Raw genomic sequence first — 20,241 nt, 5'->3', positions numbered from 1 at the left:
CCATTGGATGCCACTGAGCCTTCTGGAGAACCAATTTCCAGGAACATACCAAATGAGCAAGCAGGGAGGATGAAGAACTAGAAAACCGAGAGTCTGCATTAAGAACATGCCACCAGGAGCTCCGAATTCGGGTATTACCATGCACAAGCCCATGATCCTCAAGAAAATAACGGGCTATAAAGACCCACGGGTGATGATCCAAGCACATGGCACGAAAAAAAGACCAACAGAGTGCCAGTATATGAGTTTCGGCTCTCTTTTTCTTTCGTAAAAGGTAATTGTATTAATTACAAAAAAAAGGTACAAGTTTACATGATTACACGATTACAAAATACACGAGGGCCCGAGGCCAACGTGTGTAAAATCCCAGTACTAAGCCACGAAAAAGTTACACAAATCATGGCAAAGACCCAAAGGAAAGAGTTTCGACTGACTCTCTCTCTCTCTCTCTCTCTCTCTCTCTCTCTCTCTCTCTCTCTCTCTCAAAGAAAATTGAATTAGATAGTGAATATTTACATCAGACCATCAGGAAAGAGTTTCGGCTCTCTCTCTCTCTCTCTCTCTCTCTCTCTCTCTCTCTCTCTCTCTCTCGTGAAGAAAATTGAATTAGATAGTGAATATTTACATCAGACCATCAGGTCAACATTCTCTCTATAACTCTTACTTTCTATTATAACAAACCATTAGGCCAGCATACTCTGTCTCTCTCACTCTCTGTGTAACTACTATGTACATGAGGCCTGAAGGCTCTCAGAACAACCGGAACAACGTATTACATGAACAGTACTAATAGATTAGACAGAAGGAACAACTAGAATAGAGCCAATAATCACCAACCAGGGAGCAGCAATATCCGGAAGAACCAGCTCCGCTAACATCATAGAGAAGATTTGCCATAACACTATTCCACGCACACAGGCCACATGCCCATGGATGCCCGATGCTACATCAAAAATAAAGGCATTGTGAGTACGCCATATATGCCACAGGGCTGTCCATCTAAGGAAATGAAATAGGCAGGAACAATCTGAACTCAAAGAGGGCATAAAGGACATATTTCCCATAATCCAGGAACGAACCGATAGGTGGTGCTGAGTCACCAAGAACCACACATGGAAAATGAAGTTCCACATCTGTCGCGTCACAGGGACGCCCAGCAAAGCATGGAGCACTTCTCCCATCGGAAGACCCCCAATGAGCAGCCACCACATGAACACTTTTCCCTGATACGGAACCTTAGACTTCCATGTAAAAATTACATAGCACAACGAACAGAATCTGAGAGAGAGTAAACAAAAGATAAGAGGAGAATTAGAAAATTTCTTTAGCTCCAAACAACTGATACAGAGATGGCTCCGTCCACCCATGCGCTTCCATGGTGAAGCTTAGATGGCGATCTAGACAGAAGATAGGTGAAGAGCTTAAGGCTAGCTGGAACAACTCTGACTGGGTAAAAGATAGATGATCGATGGTTGTGAAGGGGTTTAGCTTTTATAGCCAGTGAAGGCGGTTAGGTCGGCATGACCGGCCTACCATATGAGCCTCCACTAGTCGGCCAGGGAATATTCCAAGGATTATTCCCTTTACCGTCGAGCTAGGGGTGCTACCCCCGGACCCCCACCAGGGGGGCCGCTGGCCCCCTTGGGACCCCCCAACCAAGGGCTTCTTCCACGGCCCCCGAACCCCAAAATAGGGGCCCCTTTTAACTCCCTTACCCTGCAACTCGATGCAATGTGCCTCGAGTTGCTACCAGCTTAACTACTCAGTCCAACCCAAAGATTAGACCCACAATAGTGACCTTTTTGCCATCTGGTCACATAGACCTCATCTAACATACAAGTCAGGACTCAACCAATGTCCGGGCTCACATTTGGCTTCTCCTTATAATGGGGGCCTTACAACTTTGAGCACCATGGATCATTGGTGGCACATTATGAGGGTGGGGCATTGAGCATATCTAACACCTCCCCTCAATGTCCACCCATAGGTGAACTATCTCCTCGGCCCAATGCGGAGTCTCTGAAGATGAACTTGAAGTAGATCCTTCATAAGTGCTTCGATGAAGATATCGGCCATAGGATCCTTCTCAACTATACTGCTTCACATGCAGCAAAACAAGCTGCCTTGTACTCTGCTTCGGTAGAAGACAATGCCACTGTTGGCTGCTTCTTACTAATCCAAGAGAAAATTCCTAAACCCAAAGAGAAACAATAATCAGAAACTGACTTCCTGGAATCACTGTCTCCTGCCCAATCTGAGTCACAATTCCACACAAGAGAAGTTCCAGAACTATATGTGATATCATAGTCAAGAGTTTCCTTCAAGTATCTGAGCACCCACATCCCAGCCTTCCAATGACTCTCATAAGGTTTTTTTGAGAACCTGCTCAAAACACCAACAGCAAAACTGATATCTGGTCTTGTATTACACAAGTAGATCATACTGCCGACCATCCTCCTGTACCTCCCAATGTCTGCTAGTGCTGATGTATCCTCAACGGATAACTTTATATTCACCTCCATAGGTGTAGCTATCTCCTTGCACTCGGTTATGCCAAATGCCTTCAAGATGATGTCAATAAAATGAAATGTTTGGCAAATGCTTAAGAATGCTTATTATTGGTGAACATTGATGTATTAGAGCTCTTGGGTGATATTTTGCCATTGTAACTCATTGGTTGAGAGCTGAAGATATCGATTAATGATTGATCGTGATTGCAAATTTGTTCTTTGCATGCTCTGGATACTTCCACATTGCAATGTCTGATGCCTTGAGCATTGACTTCTTAGTTTAGAGTTGTTTTACTATGGGTTATAGTAAGCCTTATGTTGGTTACTATTCTTTTTAAGGATCTCCTTCATGTTTGCATGAGATCTACACAAATATTGATGCTTTTATGGACATGTGATGAAGCTAGGATGCTATTGTGATGTCTTAAGATCTTTTTGGACTGATTTGAGCTTACATTTTACTTAGTTGTAACTATCAATTTACTACTATAATACAATATACATTGAGCACTTATTTAGGATTGGTTATACATAAAGTAGTTAAAACATCCAATCTCCCAAGGAGATGATGGCTATAAAGCAGATAGAGAAGAGAACCTCAGAAGCATGTCTTGTATATGGACGACCAAAGCATTGTTTATCATGGCAAATCAGGAAGGTGATGTATTTACTTACGTATCCAAGGAGGATAGGTTGGATGGTAACAACTATTCACTCTAGTCCTTGATGAATAAGAATGTACTGACTGCGAAGAATCTTTGGGATTATGTCAGCGGTGAAGAAGTTAGGCCCGGAGTTGTGGCTCCTCCTACTCCTCCAAGAGGGCATGGACAACGGGCAACTCAGTCTGTTTAGCCTGCTCCAGCTCAACCACTTCCCCAAAGATCAACAGCACAAAAGGCATGGGCTACACAGGATGCACAGGCTTTGTCGTTGATTGCATTGATAGTTCAACGGTCTATTATCCCTCACATTCGGTCTACAACTTCTTCACGAGAAGCCTGGCTGACCTTGGAGAAAATGTTTGTTGGAAACAATGAGACCTGCATCTCTTTCTTGAAGAAAGAGCTTGAGACAGTGCAGATGGATGAGGGTGATTCTATGCAAGATCACCTAAATAAAATTCAGGACTTGCATGAGCAACTTATGAATGTTGATGAGTATTACTTAGATGCACAAATGATATCTACTACCTTGGATTCATTGCTGCCCTTGTACTTGGCCTTTCATACAACCTTGAACCAAACAATGAGGATTGCCCCACAGTCACTTGCTTTCCTTCAACTAATCAATTTGCTCTTAGAGGAAGAGCAAACACGAAAGAATAGTGATGTGGATGTTATAGCCTCTAAGCAGGCTTTTATGGCATGACAAAAGGGCAAGGGAAATCAAGCAAAGAATGCTCCGCAGAGCTCTGGAACTTCAGACACTTCACAGGGCAATAAGTGAAACCAGCCTTCCTTCTCGGATAGGGTGGTTTAACCTGATTAAGCACTTAATTACAGCAATCAGCAAATGAACATAAACTGAAATGCTCACTTTACCTTCATAAACTTGGACAGTGGACACCCTGTTGGCCCCAAAACTGGCGCCCCTTTTGGTATTTCTTTGATTTCAATTCCTGATGGATAAATTACAAGCCAAGATTTCACGATCTCCTTGGCTGATTCAAAAGCCCCTTGCTGTTTCAATAATCAGGAAAAGCATTCGGGCAAATTGCCCCTTGATTTTCACCCAGGACTTGCTCTAATGGAACCCCAACTGGTCAAATGCTGCCCCAAATTCACAATAGATGGGTTGGCATCTGAAATCCTCACAATTCCACGAATTTCTGGTGCTGATTTCAGTGTACAATGCCTTTGACTGATGGCACGGGTCCCAAGGTGGCTGCTAAACCCTAATTACTGCTGTAATTTAGGGTTTACAGCAGTAAACTCTCTGTTGTCCACCAAATTTGGCTGTACTCTGCCACCAATGGCTGAGAATTACTGAGAATGCTCGAGCATAGACTAGAGGAGATGAGAGAATGCTGTAGAGAGAGAGAAAATCAGCTGAAATGTATCTTTTGATTCGTAGCTCTGATGACACCAACAGTTTCAAAACGGGGGTAAAATACCAGCTCGGCTAGCGAGCCCTCCTCTTCTACCGCCGCCTCTCTTGAGGTGGAAGAGAAATCCTGCTGCTCCCTGTCCTGTCGCTGCGCGCGATCAGTCGTCGTCGCCTCTCTCAGAGCCAAATATGATCACCTCCTCTCCCTCTACCAAGCTCCCAACGGCTCCAATTCAGCTTCCACCACCTTCCAACAGCCTTCTCCCTAGTTGTATGGGAAAGTTTTGCCAAGTGGCAGCCTTCCTAATGCATTTTCAGCCATTAAATTAATTTTTCAAAATTAATTTCAGCCCTTTTAACCCTGCCCAAAATTAAACATGCCCATCTGTAATGAAACTGGCTAAGCCATTTGCAACTTGGAGTGATTCCCAACCTCTGTTGACCCTTACACTAGCATTGCTAGTCCCTAGTGTCACCGCTGACACATAATAGCCAAACAATTGTACTAGGGTCCAACCTGGCACCAACTGACCAATAACTTAACACAACTTTTCCCTTTAACACCCATTGCATCCTCGAGGTCCTTGGCCCGTTCCCATGAAATAACTGCCATGTGCATCACATGTGCTAAACAACCTTGCACATTTGATTAATAACTTAATCAAATGTTACTAGCAAGATTAAAGCATCTCAAAATTTCACGTCCCCGTGACAGACCGCCCCCTTGAAAACCTTGCAATCGTCCTCGATTGCACTGCATTGGGCCAAAGCAAAAATATATAGCACTGGAATTTCAATTTGGCATGACAGTCACCACAACATTGGCCACTATTGTCGAACTGTTGCATATGCGCAAAACTTATTGAAAATTTCCAGCCAGCAAAACATTATAGAAAACTGAAAAACAGTCCTAAATTGTTGCTAGAAACCATTGGATGCATCCATAACTCATGTTTCTCAACCGTTCTGACTTCAAAACCATAGTAAAACATATTCTCAGCATAAACCATGGCTGAAACTGTCAATGACATTCATTTACATGTGTCTGTCCATGGAATCAACTGTAAACCATTAAAAACTGAGCATGACCTGATCATAAACTGATCATGGACTGATATGAGAACTGGTCACAAATGGCTGCAAATGTGACTTGAAACTGATCACAAGCTGATGGTAAAAAAAACTGATCAGAAACTGATGCAAAATTGATCCCAAAGTGATCATAAAAGGTTCTCAAAATGATCAAAAACTGAGCTGAAACTAATCAAAAATTGATCTCAAAACTGAGGCAAAAACTCATGCCAAGCCGGTCCAAAAACTCATGCATAAGTATAGTCTCAGAGCCGCGGTGATAGCCATACTCATATACATGTATCTCACAGTGACTAGTACACCGAGTAGTGACCTCATGGCAAACATACTGTCAGCACAGTACCTTGGATGCATGTTGAATACATCTGAGATCCACTACATACGAGAGCTGTCCAAAACCGGTGGAGTGGAAGTGCTACCTCCCCCTTGAGCATCAGGCAATGCTCCGAACCCCCGCTCTGCTAAACCTGAGTAAGCCCGATCCAAAGTTGGCTCTAACTGAAAGACATCAAGATAAAGTTACAACAACTGAGGATGGTATGCCAAGTCATCCTCTTCCATCCATTTTGCATCCATTGGTTAATAGTTTTGAAACTTCACCAAATATCTTCTGGAAACTTTACCTCTAACCTTCCTTTCCTTATGTGCCAAAATCTGCTCGGGTACCAAGATCTCATCTAGTTCCTCAACCTCTGGCTAAATTTCAACAGATACATCTTCTGGCACATCACCACGAAAAGATCTCAACAAACTGACATGAAACGCATTGTGTATCCGCCAACGTGGAGGTAATTTCAGCCGATATACAACATCGCTGATCTTTTCCAACACTTGAAAGGGCCCATAGTATCTCATGCTTAACTTAGGATACAACCTCTCTCTTCCCTTCATCTTTTTCAGCCTTGCCTTTTCGAAAAGCAGGAATACATAATCGCCCTCTGCAAACTGCAAAGCACGTCTATGGCGATCAGCTGCCCGCTTTTGCTTATCCTGTGATCTCTTAAGTGCATACTTTATCTTTGCATAGGCCGCATCCAAGCTTTCCACAAAGCGATCAACCTCAGAGATCTTATCCTTAGTATGCAAAATAGTTGGAACCTTCTTGCCACCCTCAACCACCTCAAATGGAGCCTTGCCAGTGGAACTATGCACCGTATTGTTATATGCAAATTCAACCAATGGCAAATACTACTCCCACTGTGTCTTGTGGTCTAAAACATAGCACCTCAAAAGATCCAACACTCTGGAATTTGCTTCCTGAGACTGACCATTTGTCTGCAGATAGAAGGATGATGAGAATTTCAGCGTAGTACCCATATTCTCAAACGACCCCTTCCAGAATAGACTGGTCATCCGAGGGTCTCGATCACTGATGATCGACTCAAGCATACCATGATACTTGAAAATGTGCTGCATAAATAATCGTGCCATATGATCAGTCTTTATCTTCTTCCTCACCGGAATGAAATGGGCTTGTTTGCTAAACTTGCAGATAATAGTCCATATTCCATCATTCCCTGTAGATGTCCTAGGAAGCTCAAAGATAAAGCCCATCGCAATGCTCTGCCAAGGCCTATCTGGAATAGGCAAGGGCTACAACAAGCCCGACATCTTTTGCCTATCATGCTTTAACTTCTGACATATAATGTATGCCCTAACATACTGCTCTACATCATGCCTCAAAGTTGGCCAATAAAAGAAATGCTCCACTGCCTTGACTGTGGCATCAATACCTCTGTGTCTTGCATACGAAGGTGCATGACTTTCAATGATCACTCTAGGCCTCAACTGCTTTGTGACACACAGTCGTTCCATGTATCATCAAAAATCCATCTCTTAGCATAAAATGCTCATGCCTTTGGCTATTGTAAAGCTGATCATAAACATTAGCAAAGTCCGAATCAGCAGCATATTGTTCTTTCATGGCATCCAACTCAATGTGATAAACCATAGTGATGGCTGAAATTTGTGGCTTACGTGATAGTGCATCAGCCACAACACTCTTTTTACCATCAATGTGTACAATCTGAAAATGAAACATAGAGAGAAAATTTTCCCATCTCATATGCTTCTCTAACAACTTTGTTTGCGTCAGAAAGTACCTCAAAGTCCGATGTTCTGTCTGCACTATAAAATCAGTCCTCCCAACAAATAATGTTTCCACGTAGACAGTGCATGAATTACAGCCAAGAGCTCTTTCTCATAAACCTGTAAATTCCTCTCTGCACTGTGGAGAATTCGACTCTCATAAGCCACAACTCAGCCATCTTGCATAAGGACAGCCCCAATGCTATTACCACATGCATCACATTGAACCGCAAATGACTTCCTTAGATCAGGCAACACAAGCACAGGATCTGAAGTCATCTTTTCCTTCAACTTTTCAAATGCTGAAATTTCCACTGTTGTCCATCTAAATGGCACATCTTTCTTTTGCAAAGCATGCAATGGAGATACAATTTCAGCAAACCCGCGTACATACTTCTTATAGTAAGAACATAAACCCAAGAAGCTACGGATCTCATGAACATTCTTCAAAGTTGGCCATGAATGTATTGCTTCAACCTTAGCAAGGTCCATACGAATACCGTCAACCGATACAATATGTCCCAAGAAGTGGATTTCATGCAAAAAGAATTCACTCTTCTTGTCATTGATAACCAGCCTATGCTTACGTAGCTCGTTGAAAACAATGTCCAAGTGCTTTCTATGCTCCATCTCATTCTTTTAATAGATAATCATGTCATCAAAGAAAGTACCCACAAATGCTCTATGTGGCTAAAAGATGCGATCCATCATCCGATTAAAAGTGGCAGGAGCATTCATAAGTCCAAAAGGCATGACAAGAAATTCATATAACCCAAAAGATGTCCTGAAAGCTGTCTTAGGCATATCCTCCGATCTAATGCGTATTTAATGATACCTACTTTTCAAATCTATACGGCTGAATATTGCTACCCCTTGCAATCTATCCATAACATCATCGATCCGAGGGATAAGAAAGCGGTTCTTTATCGTGATCTTGTTCAGAGCACGATAGTCAATGCACATACGCCATGAACCATCCTTTTTCTGCACCAAAAGCACTGGAGAACAGAAAGGAGATGAGCTGGGCTGAATCAACCCTTTTTCTAACAGCTCATTTACCTGACTCATAATCTCCTCCTGTTGGGCTATACTGACTCTATAGGGTGGTTTATTAGGAGGGCTACTTCCAAGGATAAGGTCTATGCCATGATCTTCGGGTCTTTCAGGTGGTAGTTGGCCTGGAAGTGACTGAGAGAAGCAATCAGCATACATTTTCAAAAATGGCATGCAATTCTTCTCTAATTTAGACATATTCCCAACATTCTCACTATCATCCTTATCCTTAGCAAAAACTAAATACGCTGAAAGATGATTTTTCATTACTTTAGAAATAGCAGTTGCGGATACAACAGGGACAAATTCCCCTTTCAACTTTACATCAAGTGTGAGTGTCTTTCCCTTATGTTGAATAGTGATCTCTTTTGCATATGAATCAATCATTACATGCATACGGTGGCACCATGGCATACCAAGCAACACATCACAACCCTCAAGTGGAGCAATGTAAAACTCTTTGCTGTCCACATATCCCTGTATGTGCAACCGAAGCTTTCCAATGAGTGGTGTGACAGGTTCTGCATGATCCTTACATGCCATTCCAACTTCCCCCATGGCTCCCATCTCATCCTCTTTGATGCCTAGACGGGCTGCCATGTCAGCAGAGATGAAGTTAGCTCGTGCGCCATTATCAAAGAAGATCAACGCATACTCATCCCTAATTTTGCCCCATGCTCTATACAACTCAGTAGCATCATCATTGGGCTGATCACTAACAACATCGGGCACCAATCCCACTGATGTTTTGGGCCTTTTACCCTTAGGATCTCCCTGATTTTCTGATTTTGCAGCTTGCTGCCTATTGGGACAGTTCTTGGCAATATGACCCTCCTATTCACAAATAAAGCATTTATTTGCAGCCATCAATTTCCTACATTGTGCCAATGTTTTCGAACCCTTTCTTTGCTGCTTTGGCCTCTTTTCAGGCTGGTTTTCAGATATGCCCCTTTTCTCAGCCTTAAACAACTTTTTATTCGGCTTCTCTCCGCTCTCTTGGAAGCCCGAATCCTTTCCACGCAGCAAAGCATCAGCTGTAGCAGCAATCTCTATGAGCTAAAATATGCTAGACACGGTGGATTTTATGCAAAAATCCCTTCCTTCAAGAAAGTGACTGCCTTTCGAATCTTAGAGGATTCAGTGAACTTCACTGAAGGACTCAAACTTCACTGCTTTTCCACCCTCATCATAGTCTTTTGCTTCCCCTTTGGGAGTCAAGTTATCATACACTGGCTGCTGCAAAAAGGGTGCATTTTCTGTATTTACATCATGACCAAGCCCAAATTAAGCATGTGGATGACCAGCAATCATTCCTTCAGCCCCATAAGCATTCGGGGGTGCAGACGCATTGCCAAACATTCCACTTTGTGCCCCAAGCATCAAGCCAATGCTACCATACATAGGGTTTTGCACATTTCCAGCCATACCCGAAAACAATGGGTCTTCCACACCATGCATTGGCTGCTGCATACCATAGGGATTTGTGCCGTGAATTCCCGTATGCGGCCCTTGGCCAACCATTGCATGAAAAATCGTGCTACCACCAAAGTATCCTGGCTGCCCCATCGTAGCATGCATGCCCGGCTGTCCAAAATCCATTGGATTGGCACTTCCATAACGGCCTTGCATTTGCATTCCTTGCCCCATAGATACCAACTGTTTAGCTTCATTGGCCTCTTTAGGAGCTTCAGGTGAAGGATTTGGCACTACCTTCGGTGCACCTTGCTATCCCGAAGGTGTAGAAGTTGACTTCTTCTTCTTGCCCTTGCTGTCCTTCTTCCGAGCATTCAAAAGCAAAGAGATTTTTGCTGTTGTGCTCATCCGATTCTTGAACTGGTCATCAAATTCCTCTTCACTTTGTCAGTCATCTACCTCATGACGGCTCGAAGGCCCTGCATCTTGCCCAACAGCAGCATTTTCAACTTGTTGTCCATCATGAGAGCCTTGTCCAAGATTAGGCATTGCATTTCCTTCATTCCCATGAGAATGTCCATACTGAGAGGCATCATCACTGCTTGATTCCATCTCACTGTATGAAGGCATGTTGCTGTAATTTCTCAGCTGAGCACAAAAATCAGCACTAGCACAAAGCTTTGGCTTGCAATCAGGTGCCTCGGGCTCACTAAATCAAGAGATTGAGTAATTATCCCGGCAAAGGAACCATGAAACCAGCCTTCCTTCTCGGATAGGGTGGTTTAACCTGATTAAGCATTTAATTACAGCAATCAACAAATGAACATAAACTGAAATGCTCACTTTACCTTCATAAACTTGGACAGTGGACACCCTATTGGCCCCAAAACTGGCGCCCCTTTCGGTATTTCTTTAATTTCAATTACTGATGGATAAATTACAAGCCGAGATTTCACGATCTCCTTGGCTGATTCAAAAGCCCCTTGCTGTTTCAATAATCAGCAAAGCATTCGGGCAAATTGCCCCTTGATTTTCACCCAGGACTTGCTCTAATGGAACCCCAACTAGTCAAATGCTGCCCCAAATTCACAATCGATGGGCTGGCATCTGAAATCCTCACAATTCCACGAATTTCCAATGTTGGTTTTAGTGTACAATACCTTTAACAGATGGCATAGGTCCCAAGGTGGCTACTAAACCCTAATTACTACTGTAATTTAGGGTTTACAGCAATAAACTCTCTGCTATCCACCAAATTTCACTGTACTCTGCAACCACTGGCTGAGAATTATTGAGAATGCTCAAGCATAGACTGGAGGAGATGAGAGAATGCTGTAGAGAGAGAGAAAATCAGCTGAAATGTATCTTTTGATTCGTAGCTCTGATGACAAATCTGATGGCACCAACAGCTTCAAAAGGGGGATAAAACACCAGCTCAATTGGCAAGCCCTCCTCTTCTACCGACGCCTCTCTTGAGACGGAAGAGAAATCCTACTGCCTCCTATCCTGTCGCTGCACGCGATCAGTCGTCGCCTCTCTTTGAGCCAAATATGATCACCTCCTCTCTCTCTACCAAGCTCCGAACGGCTGCAATTCAACTTCCACCACCCTCCAACAGCCTTCTCCCTAGTTGCATGGGAAAGTTTTGCCAAGTGGCAGCCTTCCTAATGCATTTTCAGCCATTAAATTAATTTTTCAGAATTAATTAATTTTGAAAATTAATTTCAGCCCTTTTGACCCTGCCCAAAATTAAACATGCCCATCTGTAATGAAATTGGCTAGTCCATTTGCAACTTGGAGTGGTTCCCAACCTCTGTTGACCCTTAGACTAGCATTAATAATTAATTAATGCTATTCCCTAGTGTCACCACTAACACTTAATGGCCAAACAATTGTCCTAGGGTCCAACTTGGCACCAACTGACCACCAAAGCCCAGTTGGCATAACTTAACACAACTTTTTCCTTTAACACCCACTGCATCCTCGGGATCCTTGGCCCGTTCCCATGAAATAATTGCCATGTGCATCACATGTGCTAAACAACCTTGCACATTTGATTAAGAACTTAATCAAATGTTACTAGCAAGATTAAAGCATCTCAAAATTTCACGTCCCTGTGACAATAAGAAACAAAGGGGGACGCAAGCCAATAAGGGCAAGTGCCACTATTGCAAGAAGCCAAGCCACAACATCACTGAGTGTAGAAAGCGCATAGCCAAGGAGAAGGAGGAGTTAGGGATGTCTGTTTTTTATGCACCTTCCATTCCTAATGAGTCAGTGTCCTTTGTTGCAATCAGGGACTTGTTTTTACACAGGCAGTTATGAATCTTCTTGGTCTGATAGAGCATTTAGCTCTATTGAGAATACAAGCACATGGTTTTTTGACAATGGTGCATCAAGGCACATCACATCTTGCAGAGATTTGTTTGTTTTTGTTATTGCAGCCCGAGTTGGCAAGTTTGTACAGTCTACCAACAATGCATCATATCCTATTAGAGATATTGGGGAGATTGTGTTGGCAGCCATTGATGGCTCTATTCTCCGCTTACAAGATACCTTGTTTGTGCCAAGTATAAAGAAAAATTTGTTATCTATTTCTTCTTTGACACGGTGTGGTTTGCAAGTCATCTTTGATAATGACAGATACATGGTGAGAGATAAGGAACACATGACTTTGGTTTTCACTGGCACTCTATGTCATGGGTTATATGAGTTAGATGCTCTTTCAGTTGATCAATTGGCATATTTAACAACCACTCTTACTCCTATGTTACAGGCAGAGTTATAGCATGCTTGCATGGGACATGTAAACTATGATAGCTTGATGCTTTTTGAGCGTACACAGATGCTTGATGGTTTACCTCTCTTGTAGAGACCTCCTGAGCACTTATGCGAGGGATGTATTTTGGGAAAAATGCATCGGTTTCTGTTTCCCTGTGATGTCGCTTTTAGAGCCACTGCCTGGTTACAAATTGTGCACTCAAATGTATGAGGCCCTATGCAGACAAAGTCATTGGGCGGCTGTTACTATTTCGCCACTTTTATTGATGACTTTACTCGCTTTTGCTAGATCTACTCTTTAGTGAAAAAGTCAAAAGTGTATGATGCATTTTTGGCTTTTCTAGCACTTGTTGAAAACCAATCTGGCTGCACGGATCGAGGAGGGAATACATGTCCTCTATGCTTAATTATTTTTTGAAGCAGAAGGGCATTATTCATCAGTACACTACTGCTTATACTTCACAACATAATGGGGTTGCATAGAGGAAGAATCCATCACTCATGGAGATGGCCAAATGTACGTTGAAAGCAAAGAGCTTGCCACACAATTTTTGGATGGAAGCAGTTATGTGTGCTTGCCATGTCTTGAATAGATGTCCCACCAAAGCATTAAAGAATATCATGCCTTTTGAGGCTTGGAACAGCTGGAAACCTTCTGCTGGGCATTTTCGTACTTTTGGGTGTCTTGCATATCCACACATTCCCAAGGTACTCCAAAAGAAGTTGGATAACAAGGGCGTCAAATGCATCTTTGTGGGGTACAGCAGTGAGAGCAAAGGATATAGATTATCCCTTACTGGTTTTGACACATATCAGGTTGCTAGTAATGTATTTGAAGGATTGTTGCCCATTTCATTTGGTGATACAGCTGGAGTTTCAGCAAGTGAACTTACCTTTCATTTACAAATAGCGGATTATCAAGGTTTTTATTGTTTTGTAGGGAAAACTAGATCAGTTAATGTTCAACCAGCTGCTCCATTGGGTAATGCAGAAAATCAGCCCATGGCTTATCTGAATATTCAGCAAAAGCTTGTACACAATCAGGAGGCTGGACAAATGCCTAGATGCTATTTACAGGCTATGAAAGATAGTCATTTGGATGCTCCTATTGCTGTTTGTACTAGAAGGAAGGCTCGTATGCATGATGGTGCACATGCCATGGAGTTTGTTATGGTAGCACATACAGTTGATGATGAGGAGCCTGAATGTTTTGAGGATGCACAACATAGTGTACATTGGATGGCAGCAATGCAAAATGAGTTTGATTCCACCATGATTTTGAGCCTGAATGTTTTGAGGATACACAACATAGTGTACATTGGATAGCAGCAATGCAAAATGAGTTTGATTCCACCATAAAGAATCAGACATGGGATTTAGTATCTTTGCCTATTGGGAAAAAAGGCATTGGAACAAAATGGGTCTATAAGCTGAAAAGGAATGTAGATGGATCCATATATAAAGTTAGGCTTGTGGCTAAGGGCTATGCACAGAAGAAAGGCATTAACTATGAGGAGACATGCTCCTACCTCCCACATGACTACCATTAGGTCTATGGTTGCTTTGGCTACCCAATATGGATGGACTGTGCATTAGCTAAATATCAAGACTGCATTTTTACATGGGGAACTTCAAGAAGAAGTGTATGTATAGTAGTACATTGGTTTTGCAGTTGAGGGATCCGAACACTTGGTCTATAAGCTGAAAAAGGCTTTATATGGCTTGAAACAAGCTCCTTGAGCTTGGTATGCAAAGATTGATGCCTTTTTACACAGCCAAGGGTTCATAAACAGCTCATCAAAGTCTACCACTTATGTATATAAACAGGGGGGATCCTTGTTAGTCATTTGTCTTATGTTGATGATCTTTTGCTTGCAGGGACACATGCTGATCAGATTTCAGCATTCAAATAAAATTTACAGCAAAATTTTGAGATGTCAAATTTGGGGCCTTTGCACTATTATTTGGGCATTCAGTTCATTCATGATGCTAAAGACATTGGATTGTCACAGTCAAGATACATTGGTAAACTTCTTAAGAGATTTGGCTTACAAGATTGCAAGCTAGTCTGTACACCAATGAAACCTGGACTGAAGTAGTCATTGCATGATGACAATGACTTGTTTGATATCCACACATATGCTCCAACAGTTGGATGCCTTATCTACCTATGCAACACTAGGCCGGACATACAATTTGCACTTTCGGCCCTAAGCAGATATATGCATCAGCCATACATGTCACATTGGCAAGCTGTCAAGCGTGTTTTCCGTTACTTGCAAGGTACTAGGACTCTTGGATTGCTTTATGCCAAGGGGGGACCATTGCACTTACATGCTTACAGTGATTCTGATTGGGTTGGTGATTATGATTCTTATCACTCCACTAGTGGCAATTGTTTCTTTCTTGGCGAATCTTGTATCTCTTGGCTTAGCAAGAAACAATCCACTATTGCCACATTGTCATGTGAAGCTGAATACAAGGCAGCTTTCACTACCACAGTTGAATGTGTATGGCTTAGACGCTTGCTAGCTAATCTAGATGTATCTATCACAGAGCCTACTCCTTTGTTCACTGATAGTCCGAGTGCCATTGTAGTGCCATTGCAAGGTACTAGGACTCTTGGATTGCTTTATGCCAAGGGGGGACCATTGCACTTACATGCTTAAAGTGATTCTCATTGGGTTGGTGATTATGATTCTTATCACTCCACTAGTGGCAATTGTTTCTTTCTTGGCTCATCTTGTATCTCTTGGCTTAGCAAGAAACAATCCACTATTGCCACATTGTCATGTGAAGCTGAATACAAGGCAGCTTTCACTACCACAGTTGAATGTGTATGGCTTAGACGCTTGCTAGCTGATCTAGATATATCTATCACAGAGCCTACTCCTTTGTTCACTGACAGTCCGAGTGCCATTGTAGTGGCATAGAACCCAGTGTTTCATGCATACACAAAGCACATCGAGATCCATTATCACTTTGTCAAAGAGAGGCTACATGCAAGAGATATCAGCCTTGTCTATTGTCCTACCACTAGTAATGTGGTGGACATCTTTACCAAAGATCTTCCTCATGACAAATTTGAAGCATTTCACAATGCTTTAAATTTAATCTCCTTTGGTGAATGACCCTTGTATTTTGATCACTCTTCACTCCGGGGGGATTTGTTGGATTTTACTCATGCCTACGCTCACAAAGGAGTGTCGGTGATCTTCAGTAGGACACTGGAGCACTTTTTACTCTCCTTACGAGAAGTTTTTTTCCCCAGATTTATTCCCTTTATTTTATATACCTATGTTACATAGTTTTAGGCACTTATCATGTTTCACACACTTCGAGTGTGAACACCCTCTTACAACCCTAAGGTTTAAGGGTTATACTTTGTACTTGCACCTTACACTTGAGATTATTGCATTGGGTGTCATGCTCTCACACTCTACACTGCCTACTCCACTCTCAACTGAGCTTCAATCTCTTCTTGCTCTCACATGGGAGACCTTAATAGGCCTCGTGGAATTAAGCACATGCCACCAAGAAGTGTGAATAATCGTGCTACCATGAGAGATGTCAGTCTTTTCTATGAGAAATTTTGCAATATCTAACCAAGGATGACTCTCTACACAAGGGAGTATATCATTTAACTCAATCCAGTCTAGCTGCCAATGAAAAAGCCCTTTCAAGCAGGCTATACGGCTCTGCACGCCTAATGAAGCATCAAAGATGAATGCATTCCTCATGGCCCATATATGCCAACAACCCCAAAAGCGCATGAAAGGAAACAACACTTTCATATCTACCTGCACAGTGTCCACAAACTTGGGATGCCCAAAGACCAAGTCCTTTGGAAGCATCAGTAGGCCAACCACTCATAACCAAATGGCCAATAGTAGTAACCAAACCTTCCTCATGACTCAGCAAGTAAGGAACCCATGGTGGGAGGTTTCAACCGACGTCTAACAAAAAAAGTAGCAACCATTGGAAATAGTTCACTTGAAGAATGCCAAGGCAAGGGGAGGTGCACCAATCAACATTTTCCAAATGAAAACCTTGGATCGGAAGGGTGTTGTGTTATGCCAGCCTATCACAACCAGAGTTCCACAATGCTTGGCTTTTCTAGAGACCCCAAGTGGTATTTCCTTTTTGGACTTATCACGAATAAGCAAATGATATATTTGATTCATGCAAGCACGACCAAAAAGGAGTCTACCCTTAATCAACCAACCTTGCCAAGGGACTTCCTAGTCCAAGGAGGGGAGAGGTTGCATGGCCCGTAAAGAGGTGGAGATGGCATTCCATAAATTGCAATAGCCTTGGACATGAAACTAGCGTTGGATCAATTTGAAGGACATAACAACCCCACTAACAGGTAGAAGAGCATCAACAACAATGACAAGTCCCAAGCGTGCCATCCTTTTCAACATCAGCCTTTCTTCCTCTTTGCCATGCCAAGAGAGCAACTTCAAAATTGTCAACCCTTCCAGTCTCAGGAAGCTAGCCACCTCCTGATCCAGAGGTGGGTGCCATGAAGATTCATCCCCACATTTGGACCAAATGATTCAATAGCATAGAAGACTTCAAATGGATGGGCTGTTCGACGTTGAGCACATGCCACCATGAGGCAGAGATCTTTGTGTTCCCATGCTTGATACCCTGAGTCTCAAGGAAAAATCTAGCAATCAAGGACCAAGACTGCCTACCCTCACACACAGTCTAGAACAATGACCAACGAAGAGCAACTATATGTGTCTCCAAATCCAAAACAGCCCCACCACCCATTCTTTTGGGAGCACAAACATGGTGCTAGGAGATCGAGGAGATACCCATCCGAGTTGAATCTTTTTTCCAAAGCAAAAAACTGATGGGTTGAGTGATTCGTTGTAAATGAGACTTCAACAAAGGAAGCAAGGGAAGGTAAGCACCACCTCGCCTTGCTAGCCTAGGGCCAACTTAGATGCATTAATGTGTAGTCCTGAGGCAACGGCAATACCATGTGGCCATCGTTGTTTGCATGTTATCTAGATCAACCTTAAGAAACATGAAGGTGTCATCCACCAAGGTGTGACCCACCAATTGTTCCTACGAAGGGAGAGAGAGTCCAACCACCTCACCATTGGCTACTAGAGGATACAACATCATTAGAATAGGGTGAGTGGCCAAGGCAAAGAACAAAGGACTCAGCATGCAACCATGCCTAACACATCGAAAAATGGGGAAGGATGTAGTAGCACCACCATTGATCAGAACTCTTGACAAGGTATACATGTTGATAGTATTGATAAGTGCAAACATTCTCGGACCAAAACCCATGCCTTGCATCAACTAACCCAGGAAAGACCATTCCCAATGATAGAAGGCTTTTTCCAAGTCCAATTGAGCGAGCACCATTTCTTGCTTCGTGTATGGAGCATAACCTATTCCCATATGTTGTGCAAAATATTGTTGGGTTTGACTCACGGCCACGCTCAGAGGAGTGTCGGTGATCCTCACTAGGACATTGGGGCACTTTTTACCCTCCTCACAAGAGATTGTTTCCCCCATATTTATTCTCTTTTATTTTATGTGCCTGTCTTACTACATAGTTTGGGCACTTATCGTGTTTTACACCTTTCGGGTGTGAACACACTCGCAGCCCTAAGGTTTAAGGCTTGTACTTTGTAATTGCATCTTACACTCGTCAAATTACTGCATTCGGTGTTGTGCTTTCACTTTCACACACTCTCTTCACTGTTAATTGTACTCTCAACTGAGCTTGAGCTTCGATCTCTGTGCATTCTCACAACTCTTACATTTGGTATCAAAGTTGGCCCTCAGCGTAGCTCGTGGTCATCGCCAGCTAAGCCACCACCTCTCAATTGTCCTTAGCTCCACAGCTCCTCAGCATTCAACCCCACGTTAGCTTGCATCTCCAGCAACCTGTGCAGAGCTACTGCTCCAGCCGCCTACACCTGAGCAGTCTGCCACCAAGCCTGAACCGCCAAAGCCACCAACGCTCACCCCAAGCAACACCTCTACCTGCGCCCGTCTTCTGCCTGCACCACCAGACAAGGCAGCACCCACTGCTGCCTCCACCATCCCACCACTGTCTGAAACGCTTCTGCTAGTGCCACCCTCTGTTCACCAACTCCCTACATTGCCTTCAGCAACATTCACCACCTCACCAAACGCCCGCCCTTGGTGAACATTCCTGCACCTCGTTACCTACTCCTGTCCACCCCCTATGCCAAACCCTACAACTCCACCTAACAAGCGCGCCACCAACACCAGCCACCTGAAACTCTGCCCACCTAAGTCCTGTGCACAGCCCACCCTCGACCTCTAGCTGCACCTACCTTTCCAGCTTGACCTCTAGCTCGGAAGTTCAAGGAGGTAAAAGAAAAATTTTATCAATTTTTTATTCCAATTTGATCTTGAGAAAGGGGCTTGTGTCTGAGCCGCATCTCTCTGCTCTTGCAGGTGTCTAGGACACCTTTCTAGCAGAGATTTTGTGCATTTCAGGTCAGAAATTTGGGCTTTTTTTGTCAGCTCAGAGATTGGCAAATGTACATCAATGATAGTCTGAAATAGACTAAGAAAAGAAAATTCAGGGCTCTTGCATTTTTAGTGTTGCTAAGCACTGTTTATGTCTTGGACAGCGTGTACTTCAGACACTTTTTGACAAAGTGTGATTAGATTTGCTAATTACAGAAAAGTACTTGCTTTAATTTCTGAAAATTCTGAGATTTCTAGGTTGGTCCAGCTTGAAGTATTGCTCTTTAGCTCCTTGATCAGTGACATTTACCATGGCCAATTAGGGAGGTGATGTATTTACACATGTGTCCAAGGAGGATAGGTTGGATGGCAACACCTATACTCTATGGTCTTTTATGATGAAGAATGTGTTGATTGCAAAGAATCTTTGGGATTATGTCAGCAGTCAAGAAGTTAGGCCTGGAGTTGTGGCTCCTCCTACACCCCCTCCAGGAGGATGTGAACAATGGACAACTCAACCCGCTCAGCCTATTCAGCTTGCTTCAGCTCAGCCACTTCCCCAAATATCAGCAACACAAAAGGCATAGAACACACAGGATGCTCAGGCTTTGTCACTGATTGCATTGGCAGTTCACCGGTCCATCATCCCACGCATTCAGTCTGCAATTTCTTCACGAGAAGCATGGTTGACCTTGGAGCAAGTGTTTGCTAGAAAGAATGAGATACACATCTCTTTCTTGAAAAAAAATCTTGAGACTATGAAGATGGAGGAGGGTGATTCTAT

The 20,241-nt window shown here is 43.0% G+C and overlaps 2 protein-coding genes across 7 annotated transcripts in view; both read right to left on the bottom strand.

The window, feature by feature from the left end:
* LOC148021665 (uncharacterized) overlaps positions 1–20,241 on the bottom strand; it is a 156,484-nt gene that overhangs the window by 103,329 nt on the left and 32,914 nt on the right. The window lies entirely within an intron of this gene.
* LOC148021666 (uncharacterized) lies at positions 729–19,061 on the bottom strand. Its single transcript, XM_087698057.1, has 2 exons — positions 18,903–19,061; positions 729–9,626 (listed from the first exon to the last, which is right to left on the bottom strand). Exons 1-2 carry the CDS (start codon positions 19,059–19,061, stop codon positions 8,565–8,567), a joined length of 1,221 nt encoding a protein of 406 aa, XP_087554183.1. The 3' UTR covers positions 729–8,564.

The sequence above is a fragment of the Lygodium microphyllum genome, chromosome 17, assembly GCF_053477565.2.
Source record: "Lygodium microphyllum isolate KBCC chromosome 17, Lygodium_microphyllum_v1.1.10, whole genome shotgun sequence".
NCBI lineage: Eukaryota > Viridiplantae > Streptophyta > Polypodiopsida > Schizaeales > Lygodiaceae > Lygodium > Lygodium microphyllum.
This window is presented reverse-complemented; position numbering and strand designations above follow the sequence as displayed.